The sequence below is a fragment of the Trachypithecus francoisi genome, unplaced genomic scaffold, assembly GCF_009764315.1.
Source record: "Trachypithecus francoisi isolate TF-2019V2 unplaced genomic scaffold, Tfra_2.0 Lachesis_group12, whole genome shotgun sequence".
NCBI classification, from domain to species: Eukaryota; Metazoa; Chordata; class Mammalia; order Primates; family Cercopithecidae; genus Trachypithecus; species Trachypithecus francoisi.
Window position 1 is genome coordinate 104,143,664 of NW_022681457.1, and position 18,306 is coordinate 104,161,969.

General features: G+C 40.7%; 1 protein-coding gene across 7 annotated transcripts in view; it reads left to right on the forward strand.

Moving 5' to 3' along the window:
- HP1BP3 (heterochromatin protein 1 binding protein 3) overlaps positions 1-18,051 on the forward strand; it is a 48,470-nt gene extending 30,419 nt beyond the window's left edge. For 5 of the 7 annotated variants that reach the window (XM_033227980.1, XM_033227984.1, XM_033227981.1 and 2 more), the window contains 5 exons: positions 3,046-3,136; positions 10,293-10,452; positions 12,856-12,967; positions 14,813-14,926; positions 15,640-18,023. In XM_033227980.1, coding sequence (XP_033083871.1) covers positions 3,046-3,136; positions 10,293-10,452; positions 12,856-12,967; positions 14,813-14,926; positions 15,640-15,934 — 772 coding nt within the window. In that variant the 3' untranslated portion in view covers positions 15,935-18,023. Of the gene's footprint in view, positions 1-3,045; positions 3,137-10,199; positions 10,453-12,855; positions 12,968-14,812; positions 14,927-15,639 lie in introns of those variants that run through there. The other 2 variants (XM_033227979.1, XR_004441057.1) reach the window with 2 other exon arrangements.
- Positions 18,052-18,306: the final 255 nt, after the last annotated feature.

The following is an 18,306-nucleotide window of genomic DNA, read 5'->3' on the forward strand; positions in this document are numbered from 1 at the left end:
GCCTCCCAAAGTGCTGGGATTCCAGGCGTGAGCCACCTCACCCGGCCACTTAAATCATTCTTAACAAAATTAATAATTTATTATTATCTAGTACCCAGTCCATGTTCAGGTGTCCCTAGTTGTCTCCAGAATGATATTTTACAGTTGTTTTTCCTAACATGGCCCACACGTTGTATTTGGTTGATAATGACCAACCAAAACCTCTCTGCCAGTCAGGTGCTGCGGTTCACACATGTAATCCCTGCACTTTGGGAGGCCAAAGCAGGAGGATTGCTTGAACCTACAAGTTCAAGACCAGGCTGGGCAACATAGTGGAACTCCCCCGTACAAAAAAAATAACAAAAATTAGCTGGTGTAGTGGCATGTGCCTATAGTACCAACTACTCGGGAGGCTGAGGCGGCAGAAGGGTTGCTTGAGCCTGGGAGATCGAGGCTGCAGTGAGCCGTGATCATACCACTGCGCTTCAACCTGAGTGACACAGTGAGATCCTCTCTCAAAAAAAAAAAAATTGGCTGGGTGCGGTGGCTCACGCCTGTAATCCCAGCACTTTGGGAGGCCGAGGCAGGCAGATCATGAGGTCAGGAGATTGAGACAATCCTGGCTAACATGGTGAAACCCCGTCTCTATTAAAAGTACAAAAAATTAGCTGGGCGTGGTGACAGGCACCGGTAGTCCCAGCTACTCGGAAGGCTGAGGCAGGAGAATCACTTCAACCTGGGGGGCGGAGGTTGCCGTGAGCCAAGATCTCGCCGCTGCACTCCAGCCTGGGTGATGAGCAAGACTCCATCTCAAAAAAAAAGAAAAAACAAAAATGTTTAACTCAATAGAGTTTGAGTTTCTTAGTCTGTGCTAAGCACTTAGAATAGTCCTTGGCACCTAGTAAATGTTCAACTAATGTTATTCTTCTTAGTCTCAGTTCCAACTTCTCATAGTATGACCATCACAGAATGCTAAACAGGATTCTAATATTTAAAGACATCATGTTTTTTTTGTTTTGTTTTGTTTTTTATTTTTTTTGAGACAGAGTCTTGCTCCGCTGTCCAGGCTAGATTGCAATGGCACAGTCTCAACTCACTGCAGCCTCCACCTCCCTGGTTCAAATGATTCTCCTGCTTCAGCCTCCTAAGTAGCTGGGACTACAATTGCCTGACACCACGCCTGGCTAATTTTTTTAATATTTTTGGTGGAGCCACGGTTTCACTGTGTTGGTCAGGCTGGTCTCGAACTCCTGACATCGTGATCTGCCAGCCTTGGCCTCCCAGAGTGTTGGGATTACAAGCATGAGCCACCGTGCCCGGCCAAGACATTGGTTTTTTATATAACATGCAAATTACCTTCTTAATTTGATAACAGTGATGTTTTTGCAACCCTAGAAGAACTGGACATGCTGGGTACACAGAGACTCTGAGTTGGCCTTGAAGAAGGTGTCTTTCGAAATTTTCTAGGTCTGTCATATGGCATTAGAAGTGAAATGTTGGCCGGGCGCGGTGGCTCAAGCCTGTAATCCCAGCACTTTGGGAGGCCGAGACGGGCGGATCACGAGGTCAGGAGATCGAGACCATCCTGGCTAATACGGTGAAACCCCGTCTCTACTAAAAATACAAAAACTAGCCGGGTGAGGTGGCGGGCGCCTGTAGTCCCAGCTACTCGGGAGGCTGAGGCAGGAGAATGGCGTAAACCCGGGAGGCGGAGCTTGCAGTGAGCTGAGATCCGGCCACTGCACTCCAGTCCGGGCGACAGAGCGAGACTCCGCCTCAAAAAAAAAAAAAAGAAGTGAAATGTTAAAATCTAATCTTCAGCCAGGCCTGGTGCCTCATGCCTGTAATCCCAGCATTTTGGGAGGCCTTAGTGAGAGGATTGCTCGAGGCCAGGAGTTGAAGACCAGCCTGGGAAACATAGTGAGACTCCATCTCTACCAAAACAGCAACAACGACAACAAAAAATCAATTTAGCCAAGCATAGTGGCACACACTATACACCCAGCTAGTCCCAGCTACTTGGGAGCCCAAGGCAGGTGGATTTGTGTGAGCCTAGGAGATCGAGGCTGCAGCTCGCCATGGTTTGCCACTGCACTACATCCTGGGCAACAGAGCGAGACTCTGTATCCAAAAAAAAAAAAATCCTCATGTAAGATGTAACTCATACTCTGTTTTTGGCGTTTCTCTATTTACATCAAAAAGTGAGCACAGCCCAAGATGCAGTATTATACCCTATACTTTTCTCTAAACATACTAATTTATTTGGAGACCTCTTAGATTCTTAATTTTCAACTCTTAGTTATTTAAAGAGTTCTCTTGATTTTCTTAATTTTGTGTATGCATTTCTGACAGGCTGGTGTTCACAGTTGGCCTCAGAGAATTCCAGAGTTGAATGAGACTTTTAAAATATCCATCCTTTGCTTGATTACTCAGTTTGATCATGGTTGTGGTCCAGTAGCAACCAGTGGTGGGTGGGTTTTTGGAGTGTCTTGGCAATTTAGAAATTGGTTCTATATGGTATGAGATTATGTATGTATAGATAATGACTTAGCTTCTTTACTTTAAAGAAAAGAGTACCTCTTGTTAAAGATGCCAGCAATTTGTTACTACTTTTTTTCATTTTAACAAACCTAATACCTATAATAGTAATCGGAGGCTGGGCATGGTGGCTCCCGCCTGTAATCCCAGCACTTTCGGAGACCAAAGTGGGCAGATCACCTGAGGTCAAGAGTTCGAGATCAGCCTGACCAACATGGGGAAACCCCGTCTCTACTAAAAATACAAAATTAGCTGGGCGTGGTGGCGCATGCCTGTTATCCCCCAACTACTCGGGAGGCTGAGGCAGGAGAATTGCTGAACCCGGGAAGTGGAGGTTGCAGTGAGCCAAGATCGTGCCATTGCACTCCAGCCTGGGCAACAAGAGTAAAGCTCCATCTCAAAAAAAGTAATGATAATAATAGTAATCAGAACTCTTGATCTGGGAATAACCCTGTATCTCTTTCTTTACATTTTTCTTTCATTAATGTATTTATCACTGTTTTTTTGTTTGTTTGTTTTTCTTTGCAGGCCTCAGCTGTTGAAGAACGCTCTGCAGAGAGCAGTAGAGAGAGGCCAGTTAGAACAGATAACTGGCAAAGGTGCTTCAGGGACATTCCAGGTTAGAAATCAGAGGCCTGGTTGTGGAGAAGTGCTTTTTAAAGTTTTTGGTTTCAGGACCTCCTCATACTGTAAAAATTTATTGAGGAACCTCAAATAATTTTTGTTTATGTGGGTTGTATCTGTCAGCATTTACTATGTTAGAAACTAACACTGAGGTCTGGGTGTCGTGGCTCACACCTGTAATCCCAGCACTTTGGGAGGCTGAGGCAGGTGGATCCAACCTGCGGTTGGAAGTTCGAGACCAGCCTGGTGAAACCCCGTTGTCTCTACTAAAAATACAAAAATGAACTGGGCGTGGTGGCACGTGCCTGTAGTCCCAGCTACTTGGAAGGCTGAGGCAGGAGAATCACTTGAATGCGGGAGGTGGAGGTTGCATTGAGCCGAGATTGCACCACTGTGCTCTAGCCTAGGTGACAGAGTGAGATTCCATCTCAAAAAAAAAGAAAGAAAATTAACTGAGGAAAAATTTAAATATGTATTGATTTACTTTAAAATAATAGTAGAAAACCCATTATATGTTAACATAAATTACATATTTTTTAGTGAAAAATAACTGTCCTTCCCCTTCACCTCCCAGCCCTTTTTTTGAGACAGCGTTTCGCTCTATTTCCCGGGCTGGAGTGCAGTAGCACAATCACAGCTCACTGTAGCCTCTATCTCCCAGGTTCAAGCGATCCTCCAGCGTCAGCCTCCCAAAGTGCTGGGATTGTAGGTGTGAACCTATAATCTGTCTTCCCCAATTTTTTTTTTAATGAGAAGTCATCAGGCACTGTTTACATTTTTGCAAATGTCTTTAACGTGTAGCATAACAGAAGACAGCTAGTATCTGTTCCAGTTTATTTCGGGTTACTTATTTGAAGAAAATCTAACCTCACACAGAAATACAGTTAGAAAATGATGGAATATTTTAAGATAACTTTCAGATAGTTGTAGAAATTATTATTTCATACTATACCAAAACTCAACAAATTGTTATTTTTTAACAGCTTTATTGAGGTCGATTTACATACCATATACAATTTAATTTATATAATTACAGTTTATAACCCAGTGATTTTTAATAACTTTATAGAGTTGTACAGCTGTTACAGTCCAATTTTTGGATATTTCTGTCACCCAAAAAAGATCCCTTGTAACCATTTGCAGTCACTCCCTATTCCAAAAGCAACCTCAGGCAACCTCAAATCTGTTCTCTGTCTGCAGATGTGCGTTTTCTTCTGGTTTCATGTGGATAGAATCATGTACTATGTGATCTTCTGTGTCTGGCTTCTTTTACCTTGATGTTTTTGAATTTTATCCTCGTTGCAGCATGTACCAGTACTTTCATTCTTTTTTATTGTCCAATAGTATTTCATTCTGTGGATGTCACATTTTGTTTATCCATTCATGAAATGATGATGGACATTTGGATTATTTCTGCTTTTCAGCTAATTAAGAATAATACTGCCTATGAACATTTATGTTCAAGTCTGTGTGTGGATATGTTTTCAGGACTTGCTGGGCCATATGGTAAATTTATATTCTAAGAAACTGGCAGTGTTTATAAGGGCTCAAGTCATTTTGTTTTGTTTTGTTTTGAGATAGGGTCTCACTCTGTCACCCAGGCTAGAGTGCAGTGGTGTGATCTCAGCTCACTGCAACCTCTACCTCCCTAGCTCAATTGATCCTCCCATCTTAGCCTCCCTAGTATCTGGGATTATAGGAGCGCACCACCATGCCTGATTAATTTTTCTGTTTTTTATAGAAATGGGGTTTCACCATGTTGCCCAGGCTGCTCTTGAACTTCTGGGTTCAGTGAAGTAGTCTGCCTGCCTCAGCTTCCCGAGGTGTTGGAATTACAGGTGTGACCCACCGCACCTGACCAGGGCTCAGTTTTCTCCATATCCTCTTGAACATTTGTTACTCTTTTTTATTATAGCCATACTAGTGGATGTAGGGTATCTCATTGTAGTTTTGGTTGGCATTTCCCTAATAGTTACTGATGTTGAGCATCTCTTGTGCTTAAGGCCATTTGTTTATTTTCTGTAGTGAAATGTGTATTCCGATCTTTTGCCCATTTTTAAAATGGAGTTATTTGCTATAAGAATTCATTTCTCTAGATATAAAGTCCCATCAAGTTTTTTCTCCTGTGACTTTCTCAGTAGTATCTTTTGAAGTGTTTAATTTTTGATGAAGTCCTATTTATCATTTTTAAAAATTGCTTTTGCAGTTTTATGGTTATCTAAGAAACATTGCCTAAGTAAAGGTAATGAAAATTTACTCCTATGTTTTGGAGTTTTATAGTTTTGGCTTTTAAATTTAGGTCTGTGATCTATATTGTTTTGTTTATAGTGTGAGGTAAGGGTATAATTTATCTTTTTGCATGTGGGTATCTGATCATCCCAGCACCTTTTATTGAAAAGACTGTCCCTTCCCTATTGAATTGCCTTAGCATCTTATGAAAATCAGTTGGCCATAAATACAAGGGTTTATTTCTGGATTCTGAGTTCTCTTTTGTTGTTCTATATGTGTATCCTTCATGCCAGTACTCCACTGTCTTATTGGCTGTAGCTTTAGAGTGAATTTTGAAATTTGGAATTATAAGCCCTCTAACTTTTTCAGGAATGTTTTGACTATGCTGGGTCTTGTACAGTTCCACACAAATTGTCCATTTCTGCCAAAAAAACAAACAGCTGGAGTTTTAGTAGGAATTGCATTGAACCTATAGATCAATTTGGGGAGACTCACTATCTTTACAGTGTTGAGTTTTCCAATCCATGACACACAAGGTCTCTTTATTTAATTTCTCTCAGTAGTCTTTTGTAGTTTTCGGTATACGAGTCTTGAATTTTTTTTGTTAAATTTATTGCCAATTATTTTATTCTTTTTCCATGCTGTCATGAATGGTGGAAGTGTTTTCTAATTTTCGTTTTCAGGTTGTTAATGCTAACCTATAGAAATACAATTGATTTATCCATTGCTTTTGTGTCCTTCACCGTTGCTAAACTCACCAGTTGTAGTAGTTTCTTTGTGAATTCCATACAGTTTTCTATATACAAGAAACATTTTACTTGTTTCTTTCCAGTCTGTATGTCTTTTACTTCTTCTGATTGCCTGATTGCTCTAGAATAACCTCCATTACAGTGTTGAATAGAAGTAGTAACAGCAGACATCTTTGCCTTGTTCCACATCCTGGAGAGAAAACATTCAGTCTTTCACAAGTTAGCTGTAGGTTTTTCATAGATGCCTATTGTCAGGTTGAGCAAGTTCCCTTCTATGCTACTAGTTTCCTGGGAGTTTTTTTTTTTATCATGAATGGCTGTTGGATTTGTCAAGTGCTTTTTCAGTGTCTGTTAAGATGATTGTGTGGTTTGTGTCCTTTGTTCATATGATCTGTTAACATTATTTGTTTTGTGATAAATTCTTTAAAGTTTAGTTGCCATGTGGAACCTGAAACCATAATCAGTGAATTTCTTGGACTATGTTACCTTAAAATTTGTTGAACTTTGAATAGATATTTTAATCCAACATAATTTTGTAGCACAATACATTGGTCATTTGAAAAACAGTGGCTCGCAGTTATGTAGATTTTCCAAATGTTGGCATTTCATTATATACGATAACAAAAATCACAGTCATTGGTATCGGCCAATGATCTTATAAGAACAGTATTTAAGTATTGGGAAAATAACAAACTCACAGTGATAGACACAAGTTTTTCAGAATTTAAATTTTCTCTTGAAAGTTTGCATTTTATCATTGGCAACAAATACTATTGTTTTTTGACATGGCCGGCTCTAGTTCATTTTCAAGATACTGTCTACCTCATAACCAGTAGGTTAGCTGTCAGTTATTTCTTCAAGTAAAAAAAGTATTCCAGGCCAGGCGCAGTGGCTCACACCTGTAATCCCAGCACTTTGGGAGGCTGAGGCCGGCAAATCACGAGGTCAGGAGATCGAGACCATCCTGGCTAACACGGTGAAACCCAGTCTCTAATAAAAATACAAAAAATTAGCTGGGCATGGTGGCACACGCCTGCAATCCCAGCTACTAGGCTGAGGCAGGAGAATCGCTTGAACCCGGGAGGCGGAGGTTGCAGTGAGCCGAGATCACACCACTGTACTCCCTCCAGGCTGGGTGACAGAATGAGACTCTGTCTCAAAAAAAAAAAAAGAAGAAGAAGAAAGTGTTCGAAGAAAAGTGCAGCTAATTCAGCTCATAACTCTCACAGTTACACAAGTGCTTTTCCTGGATACCATCATGTCTGCATATGTAGCAGATACAGATTATGTGTTCTTCCTGTTTCATCCCATAAAATATTCTAAAGACACATATTCAGAAGTTGAGATAGTTTTTAGAACTTTATCAAGGGCATTCTAAGTGAATTGGTACTCTTTTTTAAAACCATAAGTACATAGCAGTAAAGAAGACAATAACCACATTTTTGTGCCTCTGCCTTTATCTGTGGTAAGCTGACAGCAGTTTTATCACCATTGCTTCTGCACTATCAGTGCAAATGTCAAAATAGTGAAAAGGCCAGGTGTGGTGACTCACACCTGTAATCCTAGCACTTTGGGATGCTGAGGCGGGTGGTTTACTTGGTCAGGAGTTCAAGGCCAGCCTGGCCAACATGGTGAAACCTCGTCTCTACTAAAAATACAAAAATTAGCTAGGTGTGGTGGCGGGTGCCTGTAGTCCCAGCTACTCAGGAGATAGATGCGGGAGAATCTCTTGAATCCGGGAAGCGGCGGTTGCAGTGAGCCCAGACCACGTCATTGCACTCCAGTCTGGACAACAGGGTGAAACTCTGTCTCAAAAAAAAAAAAAAAGACAGTGAAAAAGTAAATCACATCTTAAGTTTTTGTTTGTTTGTTTTTTGAGATGGAGTCTTGCTGCAGTGAGTACAGTGACTTGATCTCGGCTCACTATAACCTCCACCTCCCAGGTTCAAGCGATTCTCCTGCCCCAGCCTCCCAAGTAGCTGGGATTACAGGCATGTACCACCACACCCGGCTAATTTTTGTATTTTTGGTAGAGACAGGGTTTCACCATGTTGACCAGGCTGGTCTTGAGCTCCTGACCTCAGGTGATCCACCCGTCTCAGCCTCCCAAAGTGCTGGGATTACAGGCGTGAGCCACCACGTCTGGCCTATCTTAGTTTTATTGTACAAATAGTTTTGATCTTGCAGATCCTCTGAAAGGGTCTCAGGAACCCAGACGGTTGTAACCAGACCATTCTTTAAGAACCGCTAACCAGTTTTGTAGAGCATTTCTGGTTTTCTCCTTTTCCCTTTTTGCGTATTATTGCTAACCTTTGTTCCCACACCTTTCATTTTCAAAGTATGCTATGTAATTTTCTTTTGTATGATACTATTTTTTTTTTTAGTTTATTTATTTATTTATTTTTAGAGACAGAGTCTTGGTCTGTCACTCAAACTGGAGTATAGTGATGTAATCATAGCTCACTGTAGCCTCAACTTCCTGGGCTTAAGCCATCCTCCTGCCTCAGCCTTTCATGTAGGTAGGACTACAGGCACGCCACCATTCATAGCTAGTTTTTAAATTTTTAGTAGACAGAGGGTCTTGCCATGTTGCCCAGTTTGGTCTTGAACTCTTGGCCTCAAGCAGTCCTCCCCCATTAGCCTCCCAAAGTACTGGGATTACTGTGCTGATAACCTAAATATTTATCAAAATTTTTCATTGCTATTTTCCTCATAGGATTAAAAGGGCTATTTATTATTTTTTATAACTACAGCTGACCCTTGAACAACATAGGGGTTAAAGGTGCAGATCCCCCATGCATTAAAAAAATTTCATACATAACTTTAGATTCCCAGCAAACTTGACTCTTAATAGCCTACTGTTGACCGGAAGCCTTACAAACAGTTAATACACATTTTGTGTGTTGTATGTATGATATAATGTACTCTTACAATAAAGTAAGCTAGAGAAAAGAAAACGTTATTGAGAAAATCATAAGAAAGAGGAAATATGGCCGGCCACAGTGGCTCACACCTGTAATCCCAGCATTTCGGGAGGCCGAGGCAGGCAGATTTCCTAAGGTCTGGAGTTCGAGACCAGCTTGGCCAACATGGTGAAACCATGTCTCTACTAAAAATAGAAAAATGAGCCAGGCCTGGTGGTGGACGCCTATAATCCCAGCTACTTGGGAAGTTGAGGCAGGATAATTGCTTGAACCCAGGAGACAGAGGTTGCAGTGAGCCGAGACCACGCCATTGCAATCCAGCCTGGACGGCAGAGCAAGACTCCATCTCAAAAAAAAAAAAAAAAAAAAAAAAAAGAATTTACTCTTCATTAAGTGGAAGTGGATGATCGTAAATGTCTTTATCCTTGTCATCTTCGAGTTGAGTAGGCTGAGGAGGACAAGGAGGTATTGGTCTTGCTGTCTTAGGGTGACAGGCAGAGGCAGAAGAAAATCCACGTATAAGTGGACCAGCACAGATAAAATTGTGTTGTGTTCAAGGGTCAGATGTACTTCATTTTTCAGATTCAGAAAAGTGAAATATTCTCAAATAAAATAATAATAATTTATTTATTTATTTATTTTTAGACAGAATCGTGCTCTGTCGCTGAGGCTGGAGTTCACTGGCATGATTTCGGCACACTGCAACCTCCGCCTCTTGGGTTCAAGTGATTCTCTTGCCTCAGCCTCCCAAATAGCTGGGACCACAGGCATTTGCCACCAAACCTGGCTATTATTATTATTTTGTATTTTTAGTAGAAACAGGTTTTCACCATGTTGGCCAGGCTGGTCTCGAACTCCTGGCCTTGAGTGATCTGCCTGCCTGTTCCTCCCAAAGTGCTGGGACTATATGTGTGAGCACCCAGCCAAACGAATCTTAATTTTTAGGGACCTAACTGGTCAACCTGCTTATTGGGGTACAGTTGTCGGTATCTTTGGGTTAGGTTGGCTATCATTTTAGGGTGGATGGAGGGTAGATGGAAGAAGAAAATATCCATAGGAGGGTTGGGACTTCTCAGTTAGATTGAATACCTGTTGAATGGGAAGAGAAAGTCCCTGAGCTGACAATTTATTGTAAAACATATCTGTGCTAATGCAGGAACTCCGACCCACCTGGTGCAGAGGAGTCTTGTCTTGACCTGCTTTGGGAGAGTGTTGTCTTGATGCTTTTCTCTTCCTCCTTGGAAAACAGCTGAAGAAATCAGGGGAGAAACCCCTGCTTGGTGGAAGCCTGATGGAATATGCAATCTTGTCTGCCATTGCTGCCATGAATGAGCCGAAGACCTGCTCTACCACTGCTCTGAAGAAGTATGTCCTAGAGAATCACCCAGGAACCAATTCTAACTATCAAAGTAAGACTCAGTTGTGTATATTTAACTGGGATTAGGAGAATTTTCTTTTGAAAACACCATAGAGGTCCGGGTGTTGTGACTCATAGCTGTAATCCCAGCACTTTAGGAGGCGGATCATGAGGTAGGGAGTTCGAGACCAGTCTGGCCAACATAGTGAAAATCCATCTCTACTTAAAATACAAAAAAATTAGCAGGGTGTAGTGGTTGTGCGCCTGTAGTCCCAGCTACTCGGGAGGCTGAGGCAGGAGAAATGCATGAAGCCAGGAAGCAGAGGTTGCAGTGAGCTGAGATCACACCATTGCATTCCAGTCCGGGCGACAGTTGCAAGACTGTGTCTCAAAACAAAAAATAAAGAAGAAAAAAACATAGAGATCATGCTATTAATGTCAAAGTATTAACTACTGACGGTGAAAACCAAGAGGGAACAGCCTCACAAATTTAATATTTACAAAAAGAAAAACAAATAATCAAAACTGAATTCTTAATTTAAAGCATATGCTTGTAAGAAGTTGATTTTACTTTACTGTAAATTTTATCTTATTTTATTTTATTTTTATTTATTTATTTTTTGAGACGGAGTCTTGCTCTGTTGCCCGGGCTGGAGTGCAGTGGCCGGATCTCAGCTCACTGCAAGCTCCGCCTCCTGGGTTGACGCCATTCTCCTGCCTCAGCCTCCCGAGTAGCTGGGACTACAGGCGCCCGCCACCTCGCCCGGCTAGTTTTTTGTATTTTTTAGTAGAGACGAGGTTTCACCGTATTAGCCAGGATGGTCTTGATCTCCTGACCTCGTGATCCGCCCGTCTCGGCCTCCCAAAGTGCTGGGATTACAGGCTTGAGCCACCGCGCCCGGCCGTAAATTTTATTTTTTTAACTGATTTTATTTTTCTGATATTTATTGTAATTCAGATAAATGTCTGGGTTCAAAACAACTCTAAATTATAGTATATTTTTTCCTACTTCTGTATGTTCACCAAAAACATCTAATTTTACTTTGAAACAAAGCCAGGATTTTAGAATACTTACTACTTACATTATTAACCTAAGCCCCATGACAGAAAATACTTTATTTCAGTAAAGTATATTTACTCTAGGAGGTGGTGATTTGAGATGAGACACCCTGCCTTATCAGCATTATCAGGTATGGATTGGTGAGACTGGGTGACTTCTCAATGAACTATTAGAAGAGACACAATGTTGTAGGGTGAGGGATTTGGAAATTAAGTAACCAAAGAAGACAGTCCAGAATATATTATTGTAAATTAAAAGGTAATTTTGAAGTCTTTTTTTTTTAGACGGAGTCTCTCTTGCCCAGGCTGGGGAACGTAGTGGTGCGATTTCCGCTCACTACATATTTCGCCTCTCCTGGGTTCACGCCATTCTCCTTCCTCCACCTCCTGAGAAGCTGGGACTACAGGCATCTTCCAACACACCCAGCTAATTTTTGTTTGTTTGTTTTTGTTTTGTTTGTGTTTTTTTTGGTAGAGACAGGGTTTCACCGTGTTAGCCAGGATGATCTCAATCTCCTTACCTCATGATCTGCCCACCTTGGCCTCCCAAAGTGCTAGGATTACAGGCATGAGCCACCACGCCCGGCCTATTTCATGATTTTCTGTTTGCCAAATGTTTTAAGAGAAGATGAATTTGGTTAACAAGCCTTTCAGTTTCATTGATATTTGCAGCTGTTTTTTGGATACTGAATCACCATAAAATATATTTTGGATATGTCTCTGTAAGGAAGATGAGAATGAAGGACTTCAGGAACCATGATACTGTTTTGTTACTGTTTACTGATTTATGAATAATTCGTTCTGTTCCTCTTCATAAGATATTCTCCTAGATGATTATCAATACCTATAGGTAGATATTCAAATGAATGGAAATAAATATTTAATTTTAGGTCTGCTGTTTATGTCCTACCTTAGAGCAAGTCACTTAACTACTTTGAGCTCAAGTCACTTAACCACTCTGGGGTTTTTTCTTTTCTGTGAAATAAGGTATTTGACTCAATGGTCTCTAATGTCTCTTTTCATTATAACTCTTGCCAGGTATGGTGGCTCATACCTGGAGTCCCAGCAGTTTGGGAGGCCAAGGTGGGAGTATTGCTTGAGCCCAGGAGTTTGAGACCAGCCTGGGCAACATAGTGAGACTTTGTCTCTATATTTTGCAAAATTTTTAAGTATATGTATATGTATGTATGTATATAATTTAACTCTTGCCAAACTTATAGGCATTAAATAAATGTTTAATGAATTAAATACCTTTGAACACATAGGATTCGCTTAGTGTATGTCAATTACTGTATGTGACAGGATATTAAATTGATGGGCATCTGTTTGTGGTTGAGGGGTTGAGGAAATTATCTAAATAACTAGATAACTTTCATTTCTGAATTTTTTTATTTAGTGCATTTGCTGAAAAAAACTCTGCAGAAATGCGAAAAGAATGGGTGGATGGAACAGATCTCTGGGAAAGGGTTCAGTGGCACATTCCAGCTCTGTTTTCCCTATTATCCCAGGTAAGCACTTAGCCTATAATAGATCACTGTAAATTTATAATCTGATTCTAAGTTACACGTTTAGTTTAATTTATTTTACACTCATTACTGTTTTAGTGAACTGGAAATACAGTCATCCTTTGTTATGTGTGTGTTACAGAACTGCCCTCATACCCAAATGCGCATGTACCCAGCCCTGTGGAATCCATGTGTCTGAAAAGTCTGTCCTCCTTGTATGCAGGCTTTGCATCCTGCGAATGTTATATTTCTGATCTGTGTCTGGTTGAAAAAAAAGTCCACATATAAAGTGGACTCATGCGTTTCAAACCTGTGTTGTTCAAAGGTCAACTGTATTTGAAAATAAAGATGACTTAAGGCAGTATTATTTTGGAGTAAAAGGTTTTTGTTTAAAAATAGGGATTTTAGCCAGGCATCAGATTATTTGAGATCCTTGGATGGTCACTTTGATATTCATTCCGTCTTTATCAAGTAAATGATAATGACAGATTCTTAGAGGATTACGAATGAGTTTTTGTTTTTGTTTTTTGAGACAGGGTCTCACTCTGTCGCCTAGGCTGGAGCAGTGGTATAATCTTAGCTCACTGCATCCTCCGCCTCCTGGGCTCAAGTGATCTTCCCACCTCAGTCTCCCACGTAGCTGGGACTACAGATGCGTGCTACCACACCCGGCTAATTTTTGTGTTTTTGTAGAGATGGGATCTCGCCATGTTATCCAGGCTGGCCTTGAACTCCTGGGCTCAGGCAGTCCTCCCGTCTCAGCCTCCCAAAGTGATGGGATTATATGTATAAGTTTTAATTATCCAATACCAAGTGGGGAGAACATTGACTGTTTCCAAGAATCTTAACTCTGCCTTCATACTGTAGAGACAGGGACACTTTTACTTGAAAATTTGTCTCTTGCAAATACCTTATTTATTCTTTGAAACAAAAAAATGTATTGAGCACCTCCTGTGGTCCAAGCATTGTTTCGTGCACCGGTGTTAAAGCCTTTTGATTTCCAGTAAAGTACATAACATATACCACTAAGACCCTGTTTTAGCAAGACTGTTGTGTAACTTCCTTATATTTTTCTGTACAAACATAAGTGTTACTTGGCTGAATACATATTATATGAGTTTTTCAAACATTAAATTAAATTCCCAAAGTCACACATACAAAATGTTACATTCTGCCAGGTGTGGTGGGATGCACTCGTAGTCCTAGCTACTTGGGAAGGTGAGGTGGGAGGATCCCTTGAGCCTAGGAATTTGATTCCAGCCTGGGCAACATAGCAAGACTTTGTGTCTGAAAAAAACAAGAAACACACACACATATATGTATGTATATATGTTATCATTTAAGGACATGTTAATCAGAGGAATCAAGGTTTATACCACCAAGGACAAAAAGAGTTTAGGAGATCCTTGCTGAATTTCTCTAAAGCTTTGAAGAGATTTAGGCCTTTGAGGTCTTCTGTTAAGACTTGGAGGTCTTTTGCCAGTATTTATTATGAGGCTGAAGTGTGTATTCCGTGCAGACAGTTCATTGCTATGTACTTATTGGCTAATACAGTGCCAGACTCATATTAGGAATTTACATAGTTGTTTACTAAGTAAATGATTATGAGTTAATTTTATTAAATAGTGGGTATAGAATTAGGTATGGTGCAGGACTTTTATAGATTTGGCATAACTTTATATGTATGTTCAAAATATGGTAAATTGTAACTTGATACATGTAACCTAACTTGACATTTTTGGGAAGGGTGGGAAGAAGTGGGAAATGTCCAGGTAAGAGCATCTAGGTTCACATTATTTTTCTTGTCTTATATGGGACTTGTGTTTTAATCTAATTTTCCCCCCATAGCCCAGGAGTTCTATTTCCGAAGAAAGAGCCAGACGATTCTAGAGATGAGGATGAGGATGAAGATGAGTCATCAGAAGAAGACTCTGAGGATGAAGAGCCACCACCTAAGAGAAGGTGAAAACCCCTTGTGGGGAGGACACTAAATACCTCAGAGCTGAAAAATAGTACTGTAGGAGGGGCTGAAGCTAAAAAGTGTTTCAGAAACTCAGGATCCCTCTCAAGTTCTTTATATAAATTTGGATTGATCTTCTCTCTTGAAAATCAAGGGCTCCAAACTTTTAGGGCAAGCCTATGTGTATCCATAGTTTAGTTATTCAGAGAAAAATAATTCCACTTTTCCCTAGGAAAAACATCATGAAATTATGTCTAGACTTCATGAATTGGTTGAATTTTATTTTAGTAAAATCTCTAGTAAAAAATTGTCACATTCTTATTCTTTTTTTTTTTTTTTTTTTTTTTGAGACGGAGTCTGGCTCTGTCGCCCAGGCTGGAGTGCAGTGGCCGGATCTCAGCTCACTGCAAGCTCCGCCTCCCGGGTTCACGCCATTCTCCTGCCTCAGCCTCCAGAGTAGCTGGGACTACAGGCGCCTGCCACCTCGCCCAGCTAGTTTTTTGTATTTTTTAGTAGAGACGCGGTTTCACCGTGTTCGCCAGGATGGTCTCGATCTCCTGACCTCGTGATCTGCCCGTCTCGGCCTCCCAGAGTGCTGGGATTACAGGCTTGAGCCACCGCGCCCGGCCTGCCATTTCTCTTTAGAAAGCATCTGGTTGTCCCAAGAAAACAAATCTCTTAAGAAGTGATGGTCTTTGCTCTTTGGTTCTCACAGGTTGCAGAAGAAAACCCCAGCCAAGTCCCCAGGGAAGGCCACGTCTGTGAAACAGAGAGGGTCCAAACCTACACCTAAAGTCTCAGCTGCCCAGCGGGGGAAAGCTAGGCCCTTGCCCAAGAAAGCCCCTCCTAAGGCCAAAACTCCTGCCAAGAAAGCCAGACCCTCACCCACAGTCATCAAGAAACCTAGTGGTGGCTCCTCAAAGAAGCCTGCAACCAGTGCAAGAAAGGAAGTAAAATTGCCGGGCAAGGGTAAATCCACCATGAAGAAGTCTTTCAGAGTGAAAAAGTAAATTTTATAGGAAAAAAGGGTATCATGATGAAATTCAAAATCTTATTTTCTAAGGTCAGTGTGCATTTGTTTAGTTTTGATGCTTTTCAAATTACATTATTTTCCTCCCCTATGAACATTGTGGGGAGGGACTATAAATAAACCAGTGTAGGCATTTGCTAGCTTTAGGTGCTTTTCTTGGTGCCTGCCCTTTTCCTTGTTCATTTTAATTTCTGCAATAATCCTGGACTTTCCTCAACTATGTAATCTACACTTGTCTTTTTTGCCCCCTCCCCAACCCCTATTGTTTTTATGGTCAGCTTTGCCTTTTTTTTTCCTTCCAATTTTATCTGAACAGTTGCAAAGAATTTTATATTTGTAGAAAGCATCAAGAACGGTATGTCAGTCAGGTCCTGGAAGTAAAATGGAGGCGAAATATAGCACTGACTGAATTGTAAAGCCTCCTGCCTGGAAACTTCAGTTGTAGCTGTAATAATTAATCTTATTTATAAAAGCCACTCCACTAACCTTTTCTCTCCAACTATAAACACAGAGACAGCTTTGGGAATAAGCCAAAAACAGTGTGATCTCATTAGATTTTGAAGATACATGACTTCTTGGGGTTAGTTTTCATACTGATCAATTTCCATGTATTTTTCACTGGCCCAAAGTATTGCATTCCCTTAACAGCAAGCACAAGTTCTCTATATCACTTGTTTTTGTTGTTGTTGTTGTTGTTGTTATTGTTGATTTTGAGATGGAGTCTTGCTCACGTGCCCTGGAGTGCAGTGGCACAATCTTGGCTCACTGCAACCTCCACCTCCTGGGTTCAAGCAATTCTCCTGCTTCAGCCTCCCAAGTAGCTGGGATTACAGGTGTGCACCACCACGCCTGGCAATTTATTTGTGTTTTTAGTAGAAATTGGGTTTCGCCGTGTTGGTCAGGCTGGTCTCGAACTCCTGACCTCAGGTGATCCACCTCCCAAAGTGCTGGGATTACAGGAGTGAGCCACCATGCCCGGCCTATCCCACTTGGTTTTTGACTGAAGGGGAAGTATAGAAATATGTTGATTTGTGATTTCTGGTGTCACCTGTGTTACCAAAAACCAAAACAAATCTTTTTTTTTTTTTTTTTTTTTTTTTTGAGACAGAGTCTCGCTCTGTCGCCCTGGCTGGAATGCAGTGGCATTATCTTGGCTTACTGCAACCTCCGCCTCCCAGATTCAAGCAGTTCTCCTGCCTCAGCCTCCCGAATTGGGACTACAGGCACGTGCCACCACGCCCAGCTAATTTTTTGTATTTTTAGTAGAGATGGGGTTTTACCATGTTAGCCAGGATGGTCTCGATCACCTGACCTCGTGATCCGCCCACCTCAGCCTCCCACAATCCTGGGACTACAGATGTGAGCCACTGCTCCCAGCCCAAATCTTCTTGATCATATGTTTAAATATATTTTTTAATATTGGGAGCATGAGTTGTCACTTCTTGTTTGCCTTTTTTATAAGGAAATGTTGGAGAGTTACATCATTGCTAATGTAGAAATGTTAAGTGGAAAAATACACAGTTTGGTAAAATAGATTCCACATTTATTTGTGGGTTTTTTCCCCTCCTTTCTTTCCACAGCACTTTTGATATCAAGCAAGTGGCTTCCTTTTTGAGATATTAAAAAAAAAAAGGAAGAAAAGTAAATGAAGCCCAACTACCTAACTCTTTCTTATTTGTATTTGTTTTAGTATTGTGAAGTTGTGTTAAATAGTACTAGCTAGAAATACCAATTTCTGGTTATCATTTCTCTTCCCTGTGGCACTTGACATTTTAATTGTCTTAAACTTTTTGAAGTACATCTTCTGGCCCCTTGAGTACTGCCAGAGGCAAAAGATGTTTGTTTCTTACTCATTCCACTTTTGTCTCCTGGGATCCCTTCTGTAGCCTAAAGTATGGCTGGGAAATGGACTTGAGAAGATTGGCTTGAATTAGATCATGATCATGTGTGATCCCATCATGAGTTCATTGGAATTTGTGTTGCATGTAAGGCAATCTTTCCTGTTGTAAATCTTCCTTTTTTTATGTACATATATTTTGAAAAATATGAATAAACATGAAATTTTAAAAGCTGCTGAAACCGTAGCTTATATTTAAAGGTTTTGAGTATAGTATGTCTTCAGAAGTAGGTAAGTGCTAAGTGTCGCCCTCACTTCAAGTCTTTTCTCCTCGAAATGAATACCATCATTCTCCTTTTTAAATACAAGCTCCAGTTCATGTGCTTTGGAATTCTTATAGAGGGTAAATGATGTTTCCAGATACATTGAATGCTAATTACTTATGAATCAAAGGTTTAAAAAATCATTTTGTATTTTATTAAGGACTGCTTTCAAGATCATAGAGTACAATCTTG